Source organism: Phocoena phocoena, chromosome 2 (assembly GCF_963924675.1).
Source record: "Phocoena phocoena chromosome 2, mPhoPho1.1, whole genome shotgun sequence".
Taxonomy (NCBI): Eukaryota; Metazoa; Chordata; class Mammalia; order Artiodactyla; family Phocoenidae; genus Phocoena; species Phocoena phocoena.
The window spans coordinates 1,354,197-1,380,580 of NC_089220.1; the positions used below are offsets into that span (position 1 = coordinate 1,354,197).

General features: G+C 42.4%; 1 protein-coding gene across 1 annotated transcript in view; it reads right to left on the reverse strand.

Annotated features, from left to right (window-relative positions):
- Positions 1-26,384, reverse strand: part of TDRD9 (tudor domain containing 9) — a 107,167-nt gene that overhangs the window by 60,846 nt on the left and 19,937 nt on the right. The window contains 6 exon segments of the mRNA XM_065871485.1: positions 6,329-6,432; positions 13,525-13,689; positions 16,793-16,873; positions 20,778-20,900; positions 21,597-21,818; positions 23,082-23,179. Coding sequence (XP_065727557.1) covers positions 6,329-6,432; positions 13,525-13,689; positions 16,793-16,873; positions 20,778-20,900; positions 21,597-21,818; positions 23,082-23,179 — 793 coding nt within the window.

Genomic DNA, 26,384 nt, shown 5'->3' on the forward strand with positions numbered 1-26,384 from the left:
ATGAGTCATACATCAGTAAGCCTGGATGGCTGAAGCCAATGAGCAAAAGAAAAAGATTCTCAAGTAGCTCACAAAGCAAAACCAACTCTCTGCTATACGCAAAACTCACACTTAGACACTGAGCAATTCAGAAAATGAAAACAAATGGATGGCAACGATTTTAGAGGTAAAGACCAAAGAAAGCAAGAGTTGCAATCTTGATACATGACAAAGTAGAATTCAGACTCCACAGTATTAAGCAAGGCAAAGAAGGGCACAGTATAATGCAGAAGGCCATAGTTCACGACACTGTGACAGTTATGAGTATCTAGCAGCAAAAGACTGGAGCAGCCCTCTTCACAAAGCAGAAACCACACATGATGAAGGGAGAAACAGAAATACACTAGTAAGAGGAGATTTCACACACCAGTCTCATTCCACAACCATCCCAAGGGTCAAAAAATAAATTTAGGGACCTCCCTGGCGGTCCAGTGGTTAAGACTTCGCCTTCCAACGCAGGGGGTGCTGGTTTGATCCCTGGTCGGGGAGCTGAGATCCCACATGCCTTGGGGCCAAAAACCCAAAACATAAAGCAGAAGCGGTATTGTAACAAATTCAATAAAGACTTTAAAACATGGTCCACATCAAAAAAAAACTCTAAAAAAATAAATAAATTTAAAAAGCTAACAACATAATGGACAGTGTGCAACTTATGACCATATGTCAAACTTTTCACTCTGATAATAAAAACTGTCATTTCAAGGGCATGCAGAATATTCATGACAACTGACCATGTGCTGGATCACAGAAAGAAAACACTTCAGTTCCATGAAGCAAAAATAATACAAATAATATTTTATGATACAATTCCATCGAACCTGACATTATTAGTAAAAAGTGCTTAAAGGCCCTTTTATCAAAAAAATTTTAATTTCTCTTGGGTCAAAGGGGAAATATAAGCCAAAATTGAGACTGCCTCAAACATAACAAAAACACTACATATCAGAACATACGGGATACAATCACAGAAGTCACCAAATAAAAATTCATGGATTAAATACTTCTATCGATAAAATAAAAGGATGAACTAAAATAACAATCAATTTAATAGTTAAAAAACAGTAACAAAGTAAACCAAAAAAGTGGAAGGAAGGAAATTATGGCAAATAATCAATTAAAATAGGGTTCTTTAAAATGTTTTAAATAGGCAACTAATAAACAAATGAACCTAGGTGTAAAATAAACTGATTACCAAACAAAGAGAATTATTATTTAAAGTAATATTTGAAAATAGCTCTCTCTGACTGTATATCCAGCGAGATATATTCTAGGAACAAAAGGAACAGCAAAGCAGTTTTATACTTCACTCACAGGTTCAGTTTTAGAAGGACTATCACTATTTACTTGTTAAACTATTTTTTTATTATATTATGGGGGAAAACAAATAATAATGTTTTAGCAACCAAAAGTTTTGGTGTTTAAGAAAAGCACTAAAAATGTAATCAAGCAGGACCCTATGGGGCCTTCCCAGGACAGAAACCACCCCCCACACACACCATGTCCTCCACCTTCCTCTTATTTGTAGAAAAACTTTAGCCTCCTAGGCCTTCTGAGAGTTCCAAAGAGCAAATTTAATCAGAGAAGTGAAAAAATGCAGAAACAAAGGAAAACAGTCAAGCAAGACAAAATAATAATAGTTTAGCCATTAAACAAAGTCAAGGACCTTTAGTTCCTCCTCAAGGGCAATAGGTACTATTCTGAGCCACATCCTTTGAGCTGTTTTGCAGATACTGAAACCCCCACCAGGTAGAAGAAGTTAACTGCATGGTGACCACAAGCCTGTAAACCCCAGACCAGTTGGAACCAGAAGGCTGAGGATGTTGACTCCCGATTACCTCATCAACAACCAATCAGACGAGCGTCCACGAGCTGATCACGCACCCCACAACTCTCCCTCACCCTGTCTTTAAAAACCTGTCTTTAAAAGCCTTTAAAGGCTTTCAAGGAGTTCGGGCTTTTTGAGCATTAGCTGCCTGGACTCCTTGCTTGGCGCCTGCAATAAACCCTGCACTTTTCTTCACCACAACCAGTGTCAGTAGACTGGCTTTACTGCACCTGGGTGAGCAGACCTGAGTTTGGTTCAGTAACGAACATATAAAAGAAAAGCTAAGAAAAGAACAATATCAAATTTGAGTTTAAATATCATTTCATGTATGACAGTTAAAATAAATTAACAACAACAAAAAACAAACAAAAAATGGGCAGAAATAGACATTTCCAAATAGACATTTTTGCAAAGAAGACATACAGATGGGCAACAGGCACATGAAAAAATGTTCAACATTGCTAATTATTAGAGAAATGCAAGTCAAAACTACAATGAGGTACCACCTCACGCCAGTCAGAATGGCCATCATTAAAAAGTCTACAAATAACAAATGCTGGAGAGGGTGTGGAGAAAAGGGAACCCTCCTACGCTGTTAATGGGAATGTAAGTTGATGCAGCCACTATGGAGAAGAGTAGGGAGGTTCCTTCAATAACTAAAAATAGAATTACCATATGATAGAGCAATCCCACTCCTGGGCATATATCCAGACAAAACTATAACTCAAAAAGATACATGCACCCCTATGTTCACAGCAGACTATTCAAATAGCCAAGACATGGAAACAACCTAAATGTCCACTGACAGATGAACAGATAAAGAAGATGTGGTACATATATACAATGAAATATTACTCCAGTGGAATATAACCTTTAATTGAGAAGAATCTGAAAAAGAATATATATACATATATATATATATATACATACACACACACACACACACACACACACACACAAATCCCTTTGCTGTACACCTGGAACTAACACAACATTGTAAATCAACTATACTTCAATAAAATAAATAAATAATACATTTCCAGCTACAGCCACTGAAAAGACTTAGAAGCAATGACAGACACCCCAGTAGCAATGAGCACACTTAGAATCCAAATCCTGTTTTCTAAAAACATTCCTCACTACAAGGATCAGTTCCTTGGAGAAATGATTCTTGGTCTAGTGCAGGGAAAGAACAAGATGAATGGCTTGGAACACCTTGTGCCAGAAAGCAAATAAATGCCCCAAAACTAAGGAAGTCACGTCAAATAATACAGGAGCCAACTTACCAAAGGCTCCCGCTGGCCAAATTTTGGACAACTGACTGTTAAAAAAATAAAACTGATTAACTTTGACACTTTAAATAAATAAAATCCATGAGTCTCAAGAGAATGAGAAGACAAACCACAGACCAAGAGGAAACATTTGCAAAACACATATATGATAAAAAGACCTGTTATCCTAAATATATATATAATGCTCTTAGATCTCAACAATAAGAATATGAACAATCCAAGTAAAAAATGGGCAAAAGCCCTGAAAAGACACATCACCAAATAAGACACACAGATGTCAAATAACCTATGAAAAAATACTCCACAACATATGTCATCAGGGAAATGCAAATTAAAACAAGATACCACTGCATACCTATTATAACTGTCAGAACACTGACAGCACCAAACGCTGGAGAGGATGTGGAGCAACAGGAACTCTTGTTCATTGCTGGTGGGAATGCAAAATGGTGCAGCCACCTTGGAGCACAATTTCGCAGTTTCTTACAAGACTAAACATACTCTTACCATATGATCTAACAAATGCACTCGTTGGTATTTACTCAAATGAAATGAAAACTTACATCCACACAAAAACCTGCACTTGGATATTTATAGTGGCTTTATTCACAATTGCCAAAACTTGAAAGCAACCAAGATGTCCTTCAGTAGGTGAACAGGTAAACAGACTGTGGTGCATCCAGATGATGAAATATGATTCAGCACTAAAAAGCCCTGAAAACACATGGAGGAATTTTAACTGCTTATTTCCAAGTGAAAGAAGCCAATCTAAAAGCTGCAATATGTACGATTCCAACTCTATGACATTCTGAAAAAGGCAAAACCATGGAGACAGTAAAATGTCAGTGATTGCCAGAGGTTATGGAGGAGGAAGGGATGAACAGGTCAAGCACAGAGGATTTCTAGGAATCTTTAGGGTTAACAGTGAACCCTAAACTATAGTCTCTAAGTGATAATGACGTGTCAATTGTAACAAATGTGCTACTCTGGTAGGAGACTCGATAGGAGGGGAGGCTGTGCATCTGTAGGAAAGGGGGTACACAGGAACTATCTGTACTTTCTGCTCAATTTTGCCTTGAACCTAAAACTGCTCTAAAAAATAAAATCTATTTAAAACGGGAAAAAAAAATCCACGAGTCCACTGTGACATGAAAAGAGAGAGAGATAAGGAGAAAAGAGGCAGGGTAATAAAAGGAAAATTCCTCTTTATAGAACAATCTCAGAGAATAATAAGAACAAGTGATAAAATCAGAACCTCACTAATGTACCAACAACTCAGGAGAGAGCATCAGTGGATACTACTGGATGAAAGGTTGCTGGGCAACACCCAAGCCACCACCATTCAGACTCCCTGAGTCCACTGAGCCTCAAGCAAGATCAATGAAAAGACTGCCACACCTATTCACAGCAGTCAAACCACAGGACAAAGACAAGGAAGGAGGCTGAAAGTTAACCAGGCAAAGGCAGATTTACCTACAAGGAACAGCTGAACCAAAAGGTAACCTCTCACCATAATAAGAGAAGCCAGAATATTATGGGAAAATATCGTAAAATATTGAAAGACAATAAAAAAGGGTATATTTAATATATGTAAATTATACCTCAATAAAGTTACTTAAGAAATTAGAAAAAGTAAAAAAAGGAAAGTCTAAGATGAAACAATGATGAATAAAATGATATGTATCTGAGTAAAGCTAAACACACTGATATTAAAAACAACAAAAAAAGTGTGGGAGCTTAAAAACAGAGCTGCATGTAACTTGGATTTTCCAACTCACGTGTCAAGCACTACTCAAGGCCCCAGACACACGGAGATCCTGGCACATCCCTGACCCCGGCACTGGAGAAACGGGGGAGTCAGAATCCGAACACACAAAAGTGAAATGTCTGGCAGGAAATCTATTCTGAAGGCACAGAATACAGCCACCTCACTGCAAGGTACTGTTCACCAGGAATGTAAGACAATGAATACCTTGAGGAGGAACTAAAGACAGTGAATACCTTGACACTTTCTGTATGTTTACGTTACACAACTAACATCTAAAAGAAGAGAAATACCATGTCTGTGTGTGTCCAGGGCCTATAAGAGAACAGCTTTCCCAGCAACCGAGTGCTGGTTACTACGAGCAGGTGGAATCTATATTCTGTTTGTTGTCCCAATATATAAATAGTATTTATGAGCTGTAGCAAAATGAGCACAGTAAAAGGTCTTAATATGGTATAATATTTTGAAAATTAAGACTCTAACTACCACTTGGAACCTAAAATTGTCCTTAAGGGAAAATAAATATGTTCTAGGTTTCAAAGAGCCAGCTAAATGAAAAAACGTCTGGATTACAATGGGAGACTGCTTAGAATCGGGAATATATCTTCACAGTAAATGGAAACAAAGGCAAAGAAAGGCTTTCAACAGTTTCTCCTAATGTGGTCCTTTGAGTTTTACCTTAGGACTGTGAGTGACTTGACTGACATGACTTCCTTTTTTTTTTTTCTTTTTAAAGATTTTTATTAGCTTTTGGTTTTATCTTTCTACTTTTTAATTAATTAATTAATTAATTTTTGCCTGTGTTGGGTCTTCGTTGCTGCGCGTGGGCTTTCTCTAGTTGCGGTGAGCGGGGGCTACTCTTCGTTGTGGTGCACGGGCTTCTCATTGCGGTGGCTTCTCTTGCTGCGGAGCAGGGGCTCTAGGCACCCGGGCTTCAGTAGTTGTGGCACATGGGCTCAGTAGTTGTGGCTTGCAAGCTTTAGAGCGCAGGCTCAGTAGTTGTGGCACACAGACTTAGTTGCTCCGCGCCATGTGAGATCTTCCTGGACCAGGGCTCGAACCCATGTCCCCTGCATTGGCAGGCAGATTCCCGACCACCGCGCCACCAGGGAAGCCCTGACATGACTTGTGTGTGTCTGGAAAAACTATTCTATCTTCAGGCTGCAGTTTCTAGCTTTAAACACAGTCAGTCCTAAACCGTTCTTAGCATGATTTTAACTACTTTAAAATAGAAGTTTCCAGTAAAAAAATTTGCAAGATACTGACGTTATTTTAAAATATACACAGTGACTACTGAAACAGTATCTACAGTTACTATTATAAAAACAGTAAAAAGCTTCAGAACGAATAAAGATTTCTTAATTCTCAGATACATTCAAGTACACTGCCACGTGGAGCACCTCTTACCCGCTCTCCTTCATGTCCAAGTCATCAAACATCTGAATGAGGGAGACAGCGACTTCATAGATGTCCTTGGTTATCACTGGCTCCTCCAAGAGGTGAGGAGAAAGCTAGAAAGAGGAAGAGGAAAAGCCAAAACAGGATCACCAAGGAAACTCGGGTTGGATGGGTGACCCGCGAGTTTACCACCATAACAAATACCCCGAATAAACATGGCATCGTTTGCAGCCAGTATCTGGTGAATGCTAAGCGTCAAGCCCTTCTCAAGGCCCCGACACTCACGGCACACACGTCGCGGGAGCAACGGAGGAGTCAGGGTCCACACGTACAGAAGTGAGACCTCTGGTGGGAAATCTATTACGAAAACAAAGGAAAAGTTGCTCCCAATGCCGGTGGAGCCAGGAAGAGCTTCTGGTCAGAGGCAGTGCTCATGCCCTCGACCTCAGAGCGCCTGAGGACTGCAACAGCATCATGTGGAAAGTAGCCCTAAAAATCACAAGTACCGGGAGAAGGCAATAGCCCATCTGTATCTGCCAATTTACAGTAATAATATAACCATGTCATATTATAGCTACCAAGCTTTTTGAGGGGGTCCCTAGACTACTTTTAATTGTGTATTAAAACAAAGCCACATGGAGGCCAGTTCCTTTAAACTTGCCCTTCAGGTGCTTCTCTGGAACACTGGGGTTCAACCACATCCACAGACTCCCTGGTGAGGTTAGAATTACCAGTCTGAGCTGAGAGTGTTCATAGGACCAAGGCCATCACTGCATATCTCTCCAGAATATCCAGCATTAGGTTATGTCATTGTTGCCATAAAATCTATTTTATAGCCATACTGAGTTTTTTCACCAAGAATATTTTTGTTTATTTTGTTTATTTAATAATTTTACTTATCAAGTACTGTATGAAAGACACAACATTTGATTTTGTGAAAAACAGATCAGAAGACTTCAGGAGAAACTCCTTTTCCAATTTTTACTTAGAGTAAATTAAGTCAGCTAGAATTCAAATAATCCGTGTTTCATTAAAATTACAATTCTACTAATATAAATATGACAAATTGACTCTTATTTAATCAATAATTTTGAATAAGCATTCTTGACGTTCAACCTTTAAATAATTTGCTACTTTACCCAAACAATAACCAGTATTTACCATAACACAACCAGACAAAAAAGAAATAGAAGAAAAGGTATACTTTTCACAAACTCCAACAGCAGATCCAAATCCATCTAGAATTGTTTTCCTACAAACAAGTTGTGGGAAAAGCATGACATCAGTTCACAAGTGATTTCACTGAGTTCTAGAATCCAAGCCTAGAGAATATTTTTTGAACACACTGCTAAGATACCAAACATAGCCCTGCTTTCTCCAAGCCAGCCTTGACACAGGTGACAAAGGACATACACTAGTCACAGCCCACCCATCGACCTGCTGAACCCATCCCCTTCTGTTTGCAGAGAGGAAACCAGGAGGAGGCACGACAGACAAGCCTCCGCATTCCCGGAGAGCACAGTGTGGGCAGGCAGTGGAGTGAAGTGCACTGCAGAGGGCATGCTCAGTCAGGAGTGGGACTGTGGAGGGAAGCGCTGCTATTCACAGAGGCGGGGCCAGGGTGGCTCCAGTCAGCCCACCCACTGGTGCCCAGTGTTCAGCGACCATGATTTTTCTGTTCCAAGCTGAGGCCCTGGAGCCCTGCCTGTCTGCCTCCATCCCAGTCGGCCTTGCCCAGGCCAACCAGCCTGTCCGGGAAGCAACCCGTCCCACACCATCCTCCCAATTCCCCTTCAAATGGATTACAGCAAAACCAAGCAGAATTATAGAACAGTGATGCTCTAGGGTGGTGGAGTGTGCTCCAAAAAGAACCCACGGGGAGGCCTGGGGAGTGGGCCATGCTCTGCTGCTGGACCAGGCTGCAGATCACGGGTGGCCACAATTTATCCCAGTTCGTGATTACATTTTATGTCCTTTCCTATGGGCAGGTTTTGTGAGGGTTTTTTGGCAATTAAAAAAAAAGTTGAAAATGAAGCATGAAAAGGGCTCTTCAAAGGACACTGAAAGTAACAGCCAGAGTTGGTAACAGAAAGACCAGGAGGGCATCATGGGACCCAAGGGAATGGTGAGTTTCAAGAAAATCAAAGTGGCCAACAGTGTCAAATATTAGAGAGAGCTCAGGGGGTGTAGGGCTGAGTGCTCTGGACTTCACGAGGTGGTTACTAGTGACACTGGGGGGTGCAGTCTTGGCTGAGAGGTGGCAGTGAGTCGGGGGAGGGTGGAGAAGTGGGCACTGGGAGTTCAAAGTCTGGCAAAAGCTATTAGAAACAGCGCACCTAACGTGGGTGTCTTTTAAGATGAAAGAGACTCAGTGCCGTTTAAATGTGGACAAGATGCTAGGAAAGACACGGAGAGGAGGGCAGTGAATCAGACGAGGCCCCTAAGGAGGTGGGAAGGGATGAGACAACCACAGGGTGAAGAGGCCGCTGCTCTGGAGGAGGAGGACCTTCTCCCTCGCAACATGAGACGGCGTGCTGAGTAATCACATGACAGCACGACTAATCACGGTAATAAAACTGTGATTTTAACGAAGGCCCTCTGACTCCACAAATTATAACAGAATCTACATAAAGCACCTTTTCTGTAAGGCTTAAAATTAATACAGAGTTAAATCTTGAGTATCGGTTCATTGAAACCCTAAGTGACACCGATCAGGACATACGGTAAACAGCGCTGGGACCAGATGTCCTCTAGCAGGTGAACACGATGCACCCATCTGCTGCCAGGGCCTACACGGGCTCAGGGCACGTGCCCAGGCCAGACCCCGCTCCTCAGCACATCCACAGGAATCAAACACAAAATACACATCAACAGAAGTCAATCAGACATTGGCCAGGTGAAAAGACTAGTAAAGCATTATTACTCATATTCCAAAATGGGTCAGACAAGGCACAATGCTTAAATGTTATAAATATGGGCCCTCTCCCCTCCACCTTGAATACGGGCTGCACTTAGAGAGACTTGTTTCCAACCATGGAGTCCAGTAAGAAAAGGAAAGAATGTGTCTCCTTACCCTGTTCATAACCTTGGGCGGGGGGGGCAGTGACAGACAATAAAACTAACCTAACATATATATATATATATACACACACACACACACACACACACACACACAGGTATATACACACACACACACACACGTATATATATATACACACACACACGTATATATATATACACACACACACGTATATATATATACACACGTATATACACACACACATACGTATATATATACACACACACGTATATATATACACACACATACGTATATATATATATACACACACGTATCTATATATACACACACACGCATATATACACACACACGTATATATACACACGTGTATATATATACACACACACGTATATATATACACACACACGTGTATATACACACATACGTATATATATACACACACACACATACGTATATATACACACACACGTATACACACACACGTATATATACACACACACGTATATATATACACACACACGTATACACACACACGTATATATACACACACACGTATATATATACACACACACATACGTATATATACACACACACGTGTATATATACACACACGTGTATATATACACACACACATACGTATATATATACACACACACACGTATATATATACACACACATACGTATATATATACACACACATATATATACATACACACATACGTATATATATACACACACACGTATATATATACACACACATACGTGTATATATATACACACACACGTATATATATATACACACACGTATATATATACACACACACGTATATATATACACACACATACGTATATATATACACACACATACGTGTATATATACACACACGTATATATATATACACACACACATACGTATATATATACACACACGTATATATATACACACACATACGTATATATATACACACACACATACGTATATATATACACACATACGTATATATACACGTATATATACACACATACGTATATACATATACACACACATATATATACACATACGTATATATATACACACACACATACGTATATATATACACACACACACGTATATATATACACAAACACATATATATATATATATATATATATATATATATATGCACACATACGTATATATGGAAAAAGAAAAGGAGGGCAGAGTAACGTTACAAGGGAGAAACCTGGTAAACACCACCGGGGCCAGGAGATCAAGGTCATGTCACCAGCAATGAGCCGTGCTGCTGGTCATTAGGTGATGGAACAACACTTCACCCCGGTGGTCTTCCTCCCCCAAACTCATAGCCCCGGTCTAATCATGAGAAAAACACCAGAAAAATTCCAGTAATGGGGCATCCTACAAAATACCTGGCCAGTTCTCCTAAAAATCATCAAGGTCATCAAAAATAAGAGAAGTCTGAGAAACTGTCACAGCCCAGGGGAACCTAAGGAGACATGACAGCTAAACACAATGTGGGATCCTAGAGCAGAAAAAGAACATTAGGGAAAACCAGTGAAATCCAAACAAACTCAAGTTCAGCTAATAGTAATGTTCCAGTGTTAGTTTCTTAGTTCTGACAGGTTTGGGGTTTTTTTGAAGTGCTACAAAGTAAATGTTAACTGTAGACTCTAGGTGATGGACACACGGGTGTTCACTACAAAATTTCTTTCAACTTTTCTGTTTTGAAATACTGTCATTTTAAAAGCTGGGAGAGGACCTCCCTGGTGGCGCAGTGGTTAAGAACCCGCCTGCCAATGCAGGGGACACAGGTTTTGAGCCCTGGTCTGGGAATATCCCACATGCCACGGGGCAACTAAGCCCGTGCACCACAACTACTGAACCTGCGCTCTAGAGCCCGCGAGCCACAACTACTGAGCCCGTGTGCCACAACTACCAAAGCCCACGCGCCTAGAGCCCGTGCTCCGCAACAAGAGGAGCCACTGCAGTGAGAAGCCCGTGCACTGCAACGGAGAGTAGCCCCGCTCGCCGCAGCTAAAGCCCACGCGCAGCAACAAAGACCCAATGCAGCCAAAAATAAATAATTAATTGATTTTTTTAAAAAAATTAAAAGCTGGGAGAAAAAAAAAGAAGTGCTACATTCTAATGGCCATCACTGGCCTCCCTCTGACATAATTAGATTTGACAAAACACATCTTCTAATGAGGTGAACCCTAGTCAGTCAACTCATTGTAGTAGAGACTGTTTAACATTACAGATTTTTTTTTTTTTTTTGGCCGAGCTGCGCGGCATGCGGGATCTTAGTTCCCCAACCAGCGATCAAACCCATGTCCCCTACATTGGGAGTCCAGAGTCTTACCCACTGGACCGCCAGGGAAGTCCCTACAGATGTTTTTAATAAAAGTCAAACTCTTACATAGAGCAATTTGGCAACGTGCATCAAAATTCTAAATGCACACATCCTCTGACCCACTTCCAGGAAGGCACAACCTCCACAGGGGTCCTCGAAAGGGGTGTTTTACTCCCATCCCAGGGATGTCCAGAAACATTTTTGGTTGTCACAGGGGGGTGGGGATGGGAAGGAGCCCTACTTGCATCTGGTGGGTCAAGGCCAGCAGAGCTATTAAATATCAAGCATCCTCCAATGCACAGGACAGCCCCCGCCATACAGAATTACCTGGCCCAAAATATCAACTGTGCTGAGGCTAAGAAACCCTGGCCTACAAGATATACCTTCACATACACAAAGATGTTCTCTTTAGCACTGTTTTTAATAAGAAAAGAAAAGAAACACTGGAGATTAGTTAAATAAAGAATAATCTTTACTACATGCACCCCAACGTTCATAGCAGCACTATTCACAATAGCCAAGGCATAGAAGCAACCTAAATGTCCATCGACAGATGAATGGGTAAAGAAGATGTGGTACATATATACAATGGGATACTACTCAGCCATAGAAAAGAATGAAATAATGCCATTTGCAGCAACATGGATGGACCTAGAGATTATCATACTAAGTGAAGTAAGTCAGACAGAGAAAGACAAATACCATATGATATCTCTTACATGTGGACTCTAAAATATGATACAAATGAACTTATTTGCAAAAAGACTCAGAGACACAGAAAACAAACTTCTGGTTACGAAAGGGGAAAAGGGGTGGGGGAGAGATAAATTAGGAGTTTGGGATTAGCAGATACCAACTACTACATATAAAATACATAAACAGTTAAGGTCCTACTGTATAGCACAGGGAACTATATTCAAGACCCTGTGATAAACCATAATGGAAAAGAATATGAAAAAGAATATATATACACACACAATATATATATAACCGAATCACTTTGTACACCAGAAACTAACACATTGTAAATCAACCATACTTCTATTTATAAAAAAGAATAATCTTTATATTTATATTCACATAAAAGAATGTTATGTAGCTCTAAAAAGGAAATGAAGAAACTATATGACATGTAAAAAATGTGAAAAGGTTAAGTGAAAAAAAAAAAAACAAGATGCACACAGAACGCTATCATTCTGTAAAAAAGAGAAACAATACATCCATATTTGTCTGTAAATATGGAAAGATCCAGAGAAATTAATGACAATAATTTAGTGGGGGAACTGGGCAGACAATGGACAGGAGTAGGAAGGAGATATTTTATACCTGCATATACTCTTCGATCTTCAAATCCTATAAATGTATTACCCACGTGAAAACAACTGTAAATCAACTGCAACTTTTCATAAGAATATGTTATCACACACTGTTCCCACAATGCAATCCTTCTTCAGTTTAGAGCAATACAACTTACATTAGAAAATTTAATTTAACAGAAATAAAATTACCTCCTACCCTCAGCTGAATCTGCAGTTTTGTAGCTGACCAAAAGCTGACATTTCTTCTTCAACATCAATAAAGTACAAAAGCAGTTTGAAGAACTTTCACCGGGACACACAGAGTGCTTATCATGCTCACGTTTATGACAACAAAGCCCGGAGCTTCCTTCCTCTTATTCTTCTCCAGCCCCATCCCACACCATCTCTCTGCTCCAATTTTAAGCTCCAAAAGAGCCTTGCAGTTGTAGCTAATAAATGCAGGTGTGATCAAATACAAAAGTACATTCACTGTGAAAGAAACAACGCATTCCAACATACCCTGCTGTGATGAACGTGCTCCAAATCATCAAGATAATACTCCTCAACTGCATAGGGCTTTCCTTCCACTTCAAAAATATAAGCAGGGTTCACCTTGTTCTGAACGGGAACAGCAAAGTAATCTGCAAACTCTTTACAGCTGATGGTGGCTGACATCAGGACTACCTACAGAGTAAGAAACCCCGTTAGACAAAATGATGATGATAATAATAACTGAAATGAAATACTTTTACAATTCTAGGCTTGTCTTCTGTTTTAATAATTTTCAAAACTTTAACTGAATACTTCAATTTGATCTCCAGTGTAATTCAAATTATTACAGCTTAAAGAATGCTCAGAGATGTCAACTTTTAAATTTCTCTTCAATTGCTTTATCAAGTGAGAAATTACATTTCTCCAATTATGCTAAATTACAACCATTAACCTAAAAGGACACTTTGCATCAGAAAGCTAACTTAAGGGCTTCCCTGATGGTGCAGTGGTTAAGAATCCGCCTGCCAATGCAGGGGACACAGGTTCGAGCCCTGGTCCGGGAAGATCACACATGCCGTGGAGCAACTACACCCGTGTGCCACAACTACTGAGCCTGCGCTCTAGAGCCTGCAAGCCACAACTACTGAGCCCACGAGCCACAACTACTGAGCCCACGAGCCACAACTACTGAGCCCATGTGCCACGACTACTGAAGCCCACACGCCTAGAGCCTGTGCTCCGCAACAACAGAAGCCACTGCAATGAGAAGACGGCACACCGCAACAACTAGAAAAAGCCCACGCGCAGCAACAAAGACCCAACGCAGACAAAAATAAATAAATAAAATAAATAAATTTATTAAAAATATACAAAAGCTCTTTAAAAAAAAAAGGCACGAAAGAGGAAGAAGAAAAGGGGCCCATAAAACCTTGACTCTAAGCCGAGAAACTGGAGAAGCCCCAGGACGGCCACTGCGCAGCAGCCCAGGGGAACCAGTCCAGACCAAGCGGGACAGCAGAGGCTCGGGGACCCACCGCAGGTTTCAGTTTTGCCAAAAAGCAAATATGGGATGACATCCTTAAGAAACTCAGCCATGAATACCAGAGGCAGCATCCACAGCCCATCAGCTGTGCCCTGGAGAAGGTGGCAGCGTTACACAGGGTCTGCGCCACCCACCAGTCTCCAAAACGCTAAGCAGGAGGTAAACACAGCGATCTGCTGACCGCGGACTACCTACTACGTTTCTGAAGCGTAAATCTTAGCAGAAAAGTAAAAACTTTACACAGGTATTATTAATACACTTACTGGGTAAACAGAATGTCTGCATTTTCCCAGCTAATGTTAGATACAAGAGGTCAAAGTCCTGCTGACCAGAACTCACTGAGACAAGATGCTTGTGGTTAGAAGGCAGGCTCTGAGAAACCACTTGGGGTGTAAGAGTGGCCCCCAAGGGGCACACCCATTGCAGCAGATGTTCTCTAAACCACCTTCCAAGGAACAGTGAGGCGAAGGAACTGCAAGGCTTTTGTCCTACTGAGGCAGCAGGCGACGAGAAGGTCAAATCTGGACTGCTCAAAGCTATGAGGTTCCGTGCTGCCACCAACTTCCCTGTCGTGCGCCCTCCCCCAAGCAGCTCTCGGCCTCTCCTCCAGACAGACCATTCAACAGCCTGCCCAAGACACCTGCTTGTCCAGGGTGGCCTGGGCTGAGTCTGGTCAGCCAGCGGTGACAGCAGGGTCAGCAGGCTGGGGGATGGCACAAAGCCAGGAACCTCTAAAGGTTTGGGTGGGGAGCGGAAGGGGGGACTGGAAGGCCCATCTGCCCGTGCTCCTGCATCTAAGTCTCTGACAGCCACTCTCTTTCTAAAAAGTAAGAAAAAAGGAATTTTGGGGCTTCCCTCGTGGCGCAGTGGTTAAGAATCCGCCTGCCAATGCAGGGGACACGGGTTTGAGCCCTGGTCCGGGAAGATCCCACATGCCGTGAAGCAACTAAACCCATGCGCCACAACTACTGAGCCTGCGCTCTAGAGCCTGCAAGTCACAACTACTGAGCCCATGAGCCACAACTACTGAAGCCCATGCACCTAGAGCCCGTGCTCCACAACAAGAGAAGCCACTGCAATGAGAAGCCCGCGCACCACAACGAAGAATAGCCCCTGCTCACCACAACTAGAGAAAGCCCACCTGCAGCAACAAAGACCCAACACAGCCAAAAATAAATAAATGTATTTTAAAAAAAAAGAAAGGTCCAGATTCTGGGGACTTCCTTGGCAGTCCAGTGGTTAAGACTCCACGTTTCCTATGCAGGGGGCATGGGTTCAATCCCTGGTCAGGGAACTGAGATCCCACATGCCCCACGGCACGGCCAAAAAACAAAGAAAAAGAAAGGTCCAGACTTGTTGAACAACCTTCAATGTCATCTTTAAGATTCAGAAAAAGGAATGAAATAGCCAAATTCTCTCATTCATTTTATAGTCATCTCAAGCAATAAGACAACTTATTGCAAATTTCGGGTTCCACTTAGTCAGCACCCACCAGGTGAGACTGTGAGCCTCCTAAGGTTGATGTCCCCACCTTGGGGCAGGGTGGGAATGTCTCCCTGAACGGACAGAGAGATGAAACACTTGAAGACAAAATATGTTATGATTTAGAGGGCATCTGCTTTCCAATAACAGCAAATCCTTCCACAGTTCCTTTATATAATGAATGACATGCACCCAATCACTGCTGCTTCTGAAAGACTCCTACTTAGCATGGCTGGGTTGACCTATGTCTGAACTGCGTAATTATAAACCTTTTGCTATTTTGGCCTAGTTCATTTCTTTGTCCTTTTTGCTCAAACAGAATGTAAGCCATGTTTACCATTTTTGCCACGGACTTCCAGTTAGCTCCTAACTCAAGTCTCCTATAATAACAGTGCATATAACTATTCTCAAACTTCAATGTGACTCAGTGCTACTTTTAAAACAGAGATTACAGATATAGTCACATACCTACAGATTATGGTACCTATTCAACCAAAAGCAGTGCTCTAATACCTAGCATTTCATTAGCGTCAACTATCATCCGATCATTTCCTGCAGCCTGGAGAATATTTCACAATTTAATGCAACATAATAACCAAAAAGTACTCCACAGTCTGATCATACAAGAGCGCCCTTTAGCCAGCTTCCTAGCAAGATCTGGAGGACTACACAAGACAATGAACAACTAGCTTCTATTAAAATAAAGAGAAACAAAACTAAATAATAAATCTTAACCCTAAATGTTTCAGTTACTCATGAAATCAACTTTACCTTCACAAAACGTGAATTTGTTCTTAGAAGTTTGCGGACGACCAACAACAGGAAATCCATTTCTTCAGTTCGCTCGTGTACCTGCAAAATAGAAAGAGGGCACCCCCAACGTGGGAAGGCACATGTCACCGCTGAGTGACCGGAGGGCAAGGGGTTCAACGGTGCGCCTAGGGGCTTGGGGACTAAGTCTCTGCGCTAAACGCCGTTCCTCAGGAAACTATCACTCCTGGTTAAGAGGAAGCAAAGAACGGCGGCCCACAAACCAGAGAGCACACGAGGGGCGTGGGCGTCACTGTCGCCCCCAGCCCCCGTGCTTCTCTGTAGGGCCCTGCTGGCATCTGGACAGAGGAATGTTTAGCGCTCTCGGCCCTGCCCACTGTGACAACACAAAGCATGCCACCACCGAGAAGCAGCAGACCAGCCTCCCTGTGCCGCTCCCGGCCCACAGCACCCCTCTGCATGGGCATGTTTACGCTACTACTTCAGCAAGGGAGTGCAGGGCGGTGGCTATGCCCAGGCAGCAGTGCCCCCTGCCTGGCAGGCTGGAACTCACAGGGTGGGCTCCGGAAGAGCTGGCTCAGTCAGAACAGGTAGCGCAGGGCTGGGTGAAGAGCTGAGGGCAACTGGAAGCCCCGCAGTAGCACCCGGGGAAATGGGGCTGCGGGGTCCCCCGGGGGGCCTGCTGCTCAGACAGCGCCCTCCAGGCCGAGTCCCCGAGGGCCTGTCCCGAACCAGCCAACACCCAGGGCTAAGTCACGTGTGGCCGTTTCTCTACACTTAGTCGGGCTCCCCAAGGCACAAGGGGACAGCAGATTCTACTCTGGGACATTCCTCTGCCCAAGTGGAGAGATTAGCTGAGTCTGAAAGAGGGTGCTCCCTTCTCCTCCAGGCGAAAGGCTCCGCTGTTTGTTCTCTAGCCGGCTCCTTCCCGGCCGCACTTCCCACTGAAGCAGGTATGGACAAAAGTAGTACAGAGAAAAGAAAAAAACAGCAGCTGAAAAGTATTTAACGTTCTGGCCTAACGGCTGGAAACCCTAACAGACGCCTTATTAATCTAACTCTCATTTCATTCTCTCACCAAACCCCAGAGCACTTCCTCAACACAAACATCCTGCCTCGCGTACTTAACAAAGAAAAATAAAGGCTGTGCTCAGGCAAGAGCCCCAAAGTGACCTCTCCTTAGTGCTGAGACTCCCCTGGCCTCCACGCCACCACTACAGCCTCCAGAGCTCTGACTTCACACAACCCGGCTTCTCCCAGTTGCTGGAGGCCGGGCTGCCTCCCCCTCCTGCCCTGAGGACCCCACTCACCCCTATATCCCAGGATGCCCACAGTCCTCTCCCTGCCCCAGGCCCTTCTCCGTTGCCCATAATTACACATATCTCAGTAGATATGTGTCTCTCCAGCAGAGTGGCTAAGAGCAGACACTACAACTCCCGCATCTTTATAACCTCAGCCCCTAATGAGGCAGGCACTCAAAAAATGTTCACTAAACGAATGATTCACCTGCGGCTAGTTTATTCTTTTTCGAGAGCTAAGAACTGGAGGACGTGGTCATTCCGTTCTCAGCTGCCTGGCCACCTTCAACTTCTTAGATTCTTTCGGAATTCAAATCATCCTGCACGATAGGAACAGTATTCTTTGTAAAACGGAAACTTCAGGTCTATCCAGCCCATTAATTCTTTAAGCAAATAGTTCTTAGAACACCTACGAGGCGCTGGGGACGCGGTGGCAGAGCAGGAAGCTGCTCGTGCAACCAAGTGGCGAGGCACTCCCCTGCAGGACAAGCTCCTGCACTACCAGCACACAGCTTCGGGAGAGAATGCACCCAGTAACGCAGTGTGCATGGGCATGTCCACGCCACTCAGGCGTGTGCGTGCAAAGACACCTCCTAACACAGTCAGAAAGTTGCTGGACCTACAGAAATAAATGGAGGCATGAGAAGTAGAGCTCTGGAGTGAACTACCCCACAACACCATGCTATCTGGAGGCCTCAGTAAAAGGCTCAACAACAAATGGTAATAACTACTGTGGACTGTGTAATACCACCTTTGGGCATACTGCCTAAGTTTGAATTTCATCACTACCTAAAGACACTCAAAACTGCCAAAAGTCATGAAGAAAAATTAGGAACCATACTGCACATCACACTGCATTGCAAAGAATAACAATATATTTTCCACCTTTTACTCTCCCAAACAACAGTAATTTAAAAACCAAGTAAATGTACACAAGCTAGTAAATGCACCCATTCAGCTTTACCTGCAGTGTCGATGGAAGAAATTTTCACATATTGAGGTATGGGGAAGTCATTCTGGCCCATACATGACATGCCTGGACTTTATGCTAATTAGAAGAGCCTTGTTTTGCGGCTTGTCACACAGGCATCGCGCACCTGCTTTAACCATTAACGACGAGGATGCGCTTAAACATAAGGATGGAGTAACTATGGTTCAGGCACCCAAAACGGAGCCGGGTGGCCCTCGTGGATGTGGTTTCAGACACGTTCCTCCATCACTTGGAACCTGGATTTTCTGAACTGTATCAGACTCAAGGACACCTCCAGCCATTCTCAAAACAGTATCTGCCAGCAGCTGCCGACTGCAACCTTATTATGGTCTCAAGGTCTCCGCTTATGACTATGCAACCATTCCAGACCCCAACCAATCCCTGCTTAACTAGCACCCTTATTTCTCTCCAGCTCCAATCCTAATTCTCAACCAACAACTCGTATTTTTCAGTTTTTGCCTTTATAAGCCCCCCATTTTGTAGTCCAGCAGAACACAATTCAAGTGCTTCTTTCGTCTGTGTGTCCCAGGCTGTAGTCCTCAGTTTGGCTCAGGTAACACTCTTTCCATTCCCATCACCGTTTACTGATTGTCTCCATCGGCAGTATATGTCTTGGCATTATACTGATCACACATGTCCAGAGAATGGAGAGACCTTTCCCTAAAGGGCTGCTCAGGAGGTTTCATTCCAGCCTCTCTCAGGTACTCCAGCCCCACCTCACAGTCTCCCACAAATCCTATTTATTTGCTGATGTTTCTAACGCCACAAGAAATAAGTAAAGCTTCTCAAGGCATAATTACTGATGAGGTTTAAAACTCAAGAGTTTGGGGTAGAGGCATTTCCAAAGCTCCTGGGAAAACTGTTTGAACACAGCATCTCCCCACCTCAAAAAACTCTATATAAACAAAATTGGGAATTCCCTGGTGGTCCAGTGGTTAGGACTCGGCGCTCTCACTGCAGAGGGCGCAGGTTCAATCCCTGGTCAGGGAACTAAGATCCCACAAGCCGCGTGGCACGGCCTAAACAGAACAGAATAGGATCAAATCAAAATCAATTAAATATTCCATCCTTACTGAGAAAAGTCGAGAAAGCTAAGACTGGCACAAAGACAGTGTTCACAATACTTTATTAGAGATTTTTTTAGAAAAGTGAATAGATCAATATCATCTATTTACTTTATTCATTTTCTTAAAAGATATTATTGTCCTTGTTTTACTAGATGGAAAGTATCTGTAAGGCACTAAAAATACCTACAGACAATTAAAGTTCTAATTGTCTGATGTGGCTAACACTCTAAACCAGGGTCAGCAGCCTTTCCCTGTAAAAGGCCAGAGGGCAAATACTTCCAGCTTCACGGAACATACGGTCCTGTCCCAACTATTCATCTCTTCTGTAGAACACCGGCAATCATAAACAAAGAGCAAAACTGTGTGCCGATAAAACTTTACTTACAAAAACAGGGGCCAGCTTTGGCCTGAGGGCTGTAGTCTGCCAACCCCTGCTCTAAACAAGGATTCACAGTCCTCAACCTCCCCACCCGCATTTTGGAAGTAAGAGCAAAGGATAAAAACAGAAAATCAACCTTCTAAGTAGAATAAGCAGATGTAGACCCAAATTACTTTTTGACACTTTACAAGTAACTTGCACTGTGTTCTCTCACCAAACAGGAGTATGAACAGAAGAGCAGAGCACCTACTTCATCGATGAAGACATGTGTGAATTCCATCAAACTCCTGGCGCTGACTATTTTCTGAAGCAGCACCCCGCTTGTCATATAAATTAACCTGGTGTCTTCCGTCGCTATTTTCTCCAGCCCTACCTAAAATTGGGGAAGGGAAAAAGAAAGGAGAAAATTTTCAGTTTAAATGGTTCACATTTAATTACCAAAAAATGCTATGCTCATTTCATAATGAAGGTAAGAAAGGGGAAAAAAATTACTGTATATCACAAAAAATATAGGGTCTAAATTAAAACTGAAATTCTCAAGTTGATTTTTCTTCTTCTTCTTCTTCTTTGGTGATGGGTGGAGAGATTGGCCTATCTAGTCGTACTTCCCGTATCATTTTTATGTTAAAATGATTGTGTAATGAAGACATCTTCAACATAAAGATATAACTGAAAGATAAAATTATATAAAAGCCATTCTCAAGTCTGAGCATTCTCACTTCTTTTCTATTCAACTGAGAAAGAAACTAAAGTTATCAATATTTTCAAGAACTTCAGAGATTCACTGTTTTTAAAATTATGCCATAATTCTGCTCTATAAGCAACTGATTTCATTTTCTTTTCCAGCAGAAAATAATCACACCTTATCATCAACTTATATAAAATTAAAAATTAACAAAGAGGGACTTCCCTGGCGGTCCAGTGGTTAAGACTCTGCGCTTGCAACACAGGGGGCATGGGTTCAATCCCTGGTCAAGGAACTAAGATCCCACATGCCATGTGGCATGGCCAAAAAGTAAATTAAAAACAAAAATTAACAGAGAGAGATGGCTCCCTCTCTCAGTCTCACCTGATAGCCCACCAAACCACCCAAAGTCCAGGCGCGCTCTTAACTGATCCACCTGGCGATGCTGCTGGCCCCGATCTTCCGTGGCTGGGTGACCACAATGTTGCAGTAGGTAGAGCGTTGGATGTAATGATCCAAGATATACTGCGGGAGCTGAGTACTTTTACCACTACCAGTGGCACCATGTATAATTACCACAGAATTACTTTCTATCAAAGAAATGACCTAGAATTAAAACAAAAAACAAACCTTCAAAATTGCCACAAATTTAACAATGATGTAATAAAGTATTACCTATGAACCAAAAGCTTTATCTCAAAAAGACTTTCAGAATTTATTTTCTTTTCATCCTTAAAAGTTAAATTATTACCTAACCACCTAAACATCACAAATGAGAGAAAGAAGGTTACTAATGGCTGCTGAATTTGAAACCAATTTGAACACTGTGAACAATAACTAACGGCCACAGAAATTCAGGCCAAGTTCACTGATCCCTATGTCTCAATTTCTTCGTCTATAAATATGAAAACACCAAAATGAATTTCTATAGCTCTTGCTAAGTCTAAATTTCTATTATTTTGTAATGAACCTCCGTGTAATTCTACTGAGAAACATGAAAACACAGCTGTTATTACACTCAAGCGGCTTTAAATTCTCATTTGAAACTCTTCAGACACACTTTAAAACAATGAACTTCTCGTGCGCCACGTACAGACTGCATGGAGCGGCCCGAGAACGCCAGCCCGATCTCTCCCCACCGCTCCCCGCCTCCACCCTAGATATGTGTAAGCTCTTATCACTCTAGCAATTGCCATGGTCAGGGAATACAAATTAATTTGAATACTGGCCTCTTAAAAATTAATGAAGTATATCTACTCTACAAAAGCTGCATGATTCGATCTAAAGCAAAATAAAAATTAAATTTAGAACATTTACAGTTTGTTCCTATCTATAACCACTTCTTCCGCTAGTACAGTTAAGGTTTCAATATGCTTACTTTTACCCATGTTTAATAACATGTAACTCATTAGAAGTGTAATCATCCTGCTGCTATATTGCCCAACACTGTTCTTAAAATTACGTATCAATGACTGATCAACCACCAGGCAAACAAATGAGGCAGAGTGTAAAGAAAACCCAGGGGAATGCTAGAGAAGACTGCAGCTGAGGGCATTATTTGCTTTCTAAAAAGTCTGGGCAGCCGGTATTGCGAGAAGCAGCTCTCCTGGGGCCCAGCAGGTGTTTACTCACACTTATTTCAGAGCAGGGAAGACTAGGTGAATAATTAAATATGAGGAGATGAGCTCAGGGGAAGGCTGAACAAGTGAAGCACAGCCGAAAGGAAGGCCATCAACACGCTTATTACACAAAACCACCTCCCCAGGGTGCCTGCCCAAGCACCTCATCACTTTCAGACCAGAAACCAAGGGCTGGGTCACCGGTATTTAGTCAAACAACAGAATTACATTATGAGGAAAATAATTTTACCTCTTCCTTACATCGATTTATAGGCAAATCAGGATATTTATAAGTTGTCTCTGGGATGCACATCACACTGCTTGATTTAGCTAAAGGTGGCCTTGGACCTGGATTCAGACAAAACAAATACGATGCTATTTCTTATATGAAAAAAGACAAGGTGAACAACCTACTGTTTTATCTATATACACAGCAAGCTGTACACACACACAAATACATTTTCTACAGGCTAACGCTGTGAGCAGGGTAATTAGGAAATTCCCTTAGCACCCACTGCGAGTAACTTATACAAGCTGAGCACCGTCTTACCCTCCATCACAGCAATCAGTGTTGTAGGCTCAGCACTACCTTCCAAGATAAAAGATCTGCAGAGCTCAGTACTCATCACTTGAAAACGGCACAAAAATGATTAGCTTAAAGAACAAACTTTTATTTGAAATTTCACACCAATTTGTTAAGTGTTCATTCCTTGCTACTAAATCCGTAGTAGACAACCAAACACCATAAGGATACCTTAGGAATAAGCACCCTGGAAGGGACAACTTTACTCTGACAAAGACACACCCTGGGGCGCTTCCCTGGTGGTGCAGTAGTTGACAGTCCGCCTGCCAATACAGGGGACACGGGTTTGATCTCTGGTCCAGGAAGATCCCACATGCCGTGGAGCAACTAAGCCCATGCGCCACAACTACTGAGCCTGCGCTCTAGAGCCCGTGAGACACGACTACTGAGCCCACGTGCCACAACTACTGAAGCCCGCGTGCCTACAGCCCGTGCTCCACAATGAGAAAAGCCACCGCAATGAGAAGCCCGTGCACTGCAATGAAGAGTAGCCCCCGCTCGCCGCAACTAGAGAAAGCCCGCGCGCAGCAACGAAGACCCAGCGCAGCCAAAAATAAATAAATAAAGTAAAATAAATTTATTATTTAAAAAAAAAAGACAGACACACCCTGGGGAGGTCTGCCCAGCTCTGCTATTGAACGTCCTCCTGTAAATACACGCACTATACTCCAGGGATGCCACAAATTCTTGATAAATCATCAAAATTCACAGGATAGGGAAGTAAGTTTCACTTCCAAAGTAAATAAACTTTGAAAGCTTCCCTGTCCCCCCCAAACTCAGCACTGAGCTGGCTCCCTCCCCAGGTGTCCCCTCAACACCCCCCTCCCTGTTCCTCCCCGCCCTTCGCTTCTCTGCCCCAGCCTCTCCCTCTGTTCTGCCGTCACCCTGCCCACTTGACACACGTGTCCATGCTTTGTTTTTGCTCTCCTACATTTTCTCCTACACATACTCTCAGTTTCAAAATCGGTCTAACTATATAATGAAAATGGCTATTTTCCTATAGTTGAATCAAGATGTGCAGTACTTGTTCTGAATTTTAAGAACAGAGGAGCCAGTTCTGTTCTCTCTCAAAGCAAAAACAGCTTCTTTGTGGAAACAGAGTTCCTTCTATGGCATCGCGGCACTGACTTCAGGGGAAAGTTCTCTAAGTCCTGCCCTCAACAGCTTTCTAACCTTCTAGTCACCTCACTACTGACCGCCAAACTCCACAAAGTATGCACTTCTGTCCACTCTCACATCTCACTCTCCTTCCGTTGCTCCGCTTAGCTTTTAAGAAACACAATCACTGACGCTGTCCTGTGTTCCCACTGGTATACTTGCGCTCAATCTCACCCCTTCCAGAAGCACTCTCAGCTAAAAAGCCCTTTAATTTAACCACACTACCTTCAAAACATGTAGCAAAACTCAATGTGTAAACAGTTCCTAACTTACAAATGGTTCCAAGATTTTATTAAATTATGTCGAATTCTAAATGATGGCTGGGTACCCAGGCCAGTCTACAAATGCAAGAACTGAGATGATATATGCATAAATAGGGAAAAAATAGAGACCTTCCCATTCTTGGTGTTGGTAGGCTTATCAATCAATAATAGGCCTTCTTAACACAAAGGGAAGGGATGAGACTCCACGCGGCCCAACGAACGAGGAGAGACAGAGGGAGGAGCTCCTGAGCTGCTACACCGCTGGGAGATGCAGTGACAGGGAGTGGGACACAGGGTGAGAGGGACAAGGCCTGCATGGGGAAGAGAGGTGACACAGACTCTTTAGAAAGACAGAAAGGTAGCAGCTGTATTTTTTGCTCAGAACCTGCAGCCGTGGCTCACGGTGCTGCTGAACGAGCCATCACTTTGACAACACTGATGTGACTTACATTCCTCGATTACATGCATTTTGAAGGTTGCTGCTTAAAGACAGAAATGCTACAAGAAAAAAACTGCAGAAGTCCTAGCTGTATTGTCTAAACCACAGCCCTCTCTCTATTTAACAAGAAACACAGGCTGACACTTTTAGGTCACTGGCTGCAGCCGACCCGAGCGCAAATCAAGTCCAGCCTCCACATCCACCGCCAGAGGGAAGACCAGAAGCAAAAGACATGCTCACGGCTGTGCAGCTTTCACCTGTGCAGCAGCAACCAAATCAAAGGAGGGGGCCAGGAAAATATTACAGGTAAGTTCTCAGAGAAAACGGGTGACAACGCAATCAACAAACCACGTACAGCAAAGTGTAATCCAAAAGTGATATGAGAAATACCTCAACCTCAAATTTTATTTTCCTGTTATCTCTTTATCTGAGGTTATTAACATTAAAATATCTCACATGAACTGGAAAAAACTGGAAACCATGAAAATTGCTAGTTTCTCAAATACAAAAATTCTAACCAAAAACGTTCAGCAGTCAGGGTTCCAAACAGTATATAATGGATTTTAACTGGAGAACATAATAATGTTTCTTATCATAAAATCTAGACACTGTACACTACAGAAAATAAGTTTAATTACTACATTGCTGATTTAAGTATAAAATTAAATCTTCAAAATAATTACATATCACTTTTTCCAAGTATGGGTTGGTATTCCAAACACAAAATTAAACTTAATTTGAATATTTCCCTTTTCAGTTATTAAAAACTCCAGACAGGCCATTCTCTTAAACTCAAAAGAAAAGCTATCAAAGGGATGGAAACCACCACCAAAAATATCACCAAATTAAAAGGGAGGTAGCACTGTGGCCTTTAATCACAACTAAGGACACCATGCCAGGACAAATTCAAAACTGCTATATGAAAACAACAGAAACCCCGCAGGAGTCCAGAGCCTGGAACCAAGGTCAAGCTGTTCAGAAATGCTATTAAATCTCAATTTTTAAAAATGATTTACTTTAAACTATATACAATGATTCTAATGTAATTCACTGAATGTGTGTTCTTGGATTTCTACTCAGAAATGATTTTTTAAAACAGTTATATAGATG